Raw genomic sequence first — 2,940 nt, 5'->3', positions numbered from 1 at the left:
ATATTTGGAAAATGGAATATATTAAAAATATCACTATAGAAGATTCATAAATTTAAATACCAAATTTGTTTGTTTTATCATATGATAAAAACTTTTTTTCATGAACTATAATTTTATATAATTTTATATAATTATATAATTTACATATAGTTTTAATAATTTAATAAAATATATTATTTAATTAAGATATAATTTTTCTTTAAATTTTTTTTACATTTCTAAAATAAAATTAAACACAGTTAATTTTTAAATTAAAATTTTTTAATTTTGAAAATTAAATCAAATAATTTTAAATGAAAATTATAAACAACTAATAATAAGTAATTGTACAATTGAAATATTAAAAACACTATAATCATTTATCATAATAATAAATAGATAATTATCATAATAATAAATAGATTTATTCTTCATATGATAATTGAAAAATTCAAATATTAACTTCTAAATTTTTAAACTAAATATATACCGAGACCGAATGAAAAATTATTTTTTTTTACATAATTTGAGATTGATTTTATTGAAGTATTCTTTTTCATATATTAATTATAAATGACTTTAAATAATTTTATTGTTAATTATCAATAATTAAAACAGATATATAAAATATTTATAAAGTAATTTATAAGTAATTTCAAGTAATCTTTAATTGTAATATTTTTGGATGCATAAATAATATTTTTATAATAAAACGAGAATATAAAGAAATAAGATCATTAAATTAGTATTTCTGTATAATGATTGTAAATCAGAATATTTATAAAAATATATAAATATTGCTATATATTAATATTTCAAATATAATATAATTGTACATAAATTTTTAAAAATTAATAATTCATTCATCAATTCGTATCTTAATGATTAATATTTTTTTTTGTTATTAAAAAAAATGTTATAATTATTATAATTATAATTATTATTATATAATTATTAAATGGTTTTTATAAAAAATATAATAAAATAATGAAGTATGAATAATAATATATATAATAATGAATTAATTTGTGCTATAAATTATTTATTATGGTAATTATATATAAAATATTTTTTAATCAGTTTATGATATAATTTTAATTAATATTATTTTTAATATAATCATGATATATTTTTATAACAATTTAAAATTCAACTCAATTTTATTAATTTTTTAAGAATTAAAATTATATTTGTATAATAATATATTTTTAAATACCGATACCTTTTACCGGTAAAATAAAATAAGGTTATATCATATAAGTTATTTCATGTATAGGTTATTATTACGAATATTATTTTTGTTATTATTAATAAAAAAAAAAAAATGAATAAATTATTGACTACATCAATTAAAGAAGTAAGTCAAAAAATAAGTATTGGTGATGTATGTCCGTCTGACATTACAAAAGCCTCTGTTAAAGTTACATCGATCATTAAACCTTTAAATGCTTACATTACTGTTACTGATGAAATAGCAAAGAAACATGCTAAAAGTTCAGATTTACGACAAAAAAATCATAACTTATTGGGAAAACTTGATGGAATTCCTATTGCAATTAAAGATAATTATTGTACAAAGGAACATTTAACAACTTGTGCATCAAAGATGTTATCAAAGTTTATTCCTCCATATAATGCTACTGTATATCAGCGTTTAAAAGATGCTGGAGCAGTGTTAATTGGTAAAACTAATCTTGATGAATTTGCTATGGGTTCTGGAACCATTGATTCATATTATGGACCAACTAAAAACTTATGGAATTCAGATGTGTTAACAAAATTTTATTCCTGTGATAAACATATAGAATATATAAAACAAAATACAGATGCAAATTTATGGCATATAGCAGGTATATGTATATTTATATATACAAAATTCCTTTTTTCAAATTTTTTATAATAATCCAATTTTAGGTGGTAGTAGTGGTGGTTCTGCAGTGGCTGTTATAAGTGGAAGTTGTTATGGAGCAATTGGTTCTGATACTGGAGGTTCAACAAGAAATCCAGCATCTTATTGTGGTTTAATTGGATTAAAACCTACTTATGGTTTGGTATCACGTTATGGACTTATTCCTCTTGTAAATTCAATGGATGTACCTGGTATTCTTACAAGGAATGTTGATGATTCTGTATTAATATTGAATACTATAGCTGGTCCAGATAAATTTGATTCTACTTGTTTACAAAAAGAATATATACCATTTGAAATAGCAGATACAATAAATATTAGCAATCTTAGAATTGGAATACCAAAAGAATATAAAGAGAAAAATTTAAGTCCTGAAATACAAAAATGTTGGGATGAAGTTTCTCAATATTTGAGAGAAGGTGGTGCATCACTTTTTACAGTATCATTGCCATATACCAATTATTCTATAATGTGTTATACAGTTTTAAATCGTTGTGACATTGCAAGCAATCTTGCTTGTTATGATGGTATAGAATATGGTTACAGATCAAATGAATGGAATTCTGTATATGATATGTATAAAAAAACGAGATCTGAAGGTTTTGGTAAAATAGTTAAAGAACGTATTTTGGTTGGAAATTATTTCTTATTGGAAGAAAATTATGAAGAGTATTATGTTAAAGCAATGAAAATAAGAAGATTAATTTCAGAAGACTTCAATGCAATATGGAATAATAATATTGATCTTTTACTTACGCCTACCACTTTGACAGAAGCTCCTAGATATAATGATTTTATTTCAATGGATAATCAGACACAGTGTTCAATTCAAGATTATTGTACACAACCTGCTAATATGGCAGGTATACCAGCTGTTAATATACCAATTAAACTTTCTAAAAATAATTTACCTTTATCCTTACAACTTATGGCATCTCCTTTCAATGAGAAAATACTTCTTACAGTAGCAAAATGGATTGAACAAAGAGTACAGTTTCCAAAACTCGAATTAAAGGATATTTATTTGTTAGAATAAAATATTTTTATATAAA

General features: G+C 21.2%; 1 protein-coding gene across 1 annotated transcript; it reads left to right on the top strand.

The window, feature by feature from the left end:
- The first annotated feature begins 1,209 nt into the window (after positions 1–1,209).
- LOC102677425 (glutamyl-tRNA(Gln) amidotransferase subunit A, mitochondrial) lies at positions 1,210–2,940 on the top strand. The gene is made up of 2 exons (XM_006611475.2): positions 1,210–1,829; positions 1,894–2,940. Exons 1-2 carry the CDS (start codon positions 1,304–1,306, stop codon positions 2,922–2,924), a joined length of 1,557 nt encoding a protein of 518 aa, XP_006611538.1. The 5' UTR covers positions 1,210–1,303; the 3' UTR covers positions 2,925–2,940.

This window comes from Apis dorsata, unplaced genomic scaffold (genome assembly GCF_000469605.1).
Source record: "Apis dorsata unplaced genomic scaffold, Apis dorsata 1.3 scaffold_88, whole genome shotgun sequence".
Lineage (NCBI taxonomy): Eukaryota > Metazoa > Arthropoda > Insecta > Hymenoptera > Apidae > Apis > Apis dorsata.
This window is presented reverse-complemented; position numbering and strand designations above follow the sequence as displayed.

Coding starts and splice junctions, on each gene's coding strand:
- LOC102677425 (XM_006611475.2), top strand. CDS start 1,304: ATGAATAAATTATTGACTACATCAATTAAAGAAGTAAGTCAAAAAATA. Junction 1,830..1,893: donor AAATTTATGGCATATAGCAG/GTATATGTATAT, acceptor ATCCAATTTTAG/GTGGTAGTAGTGGTGGTTCT.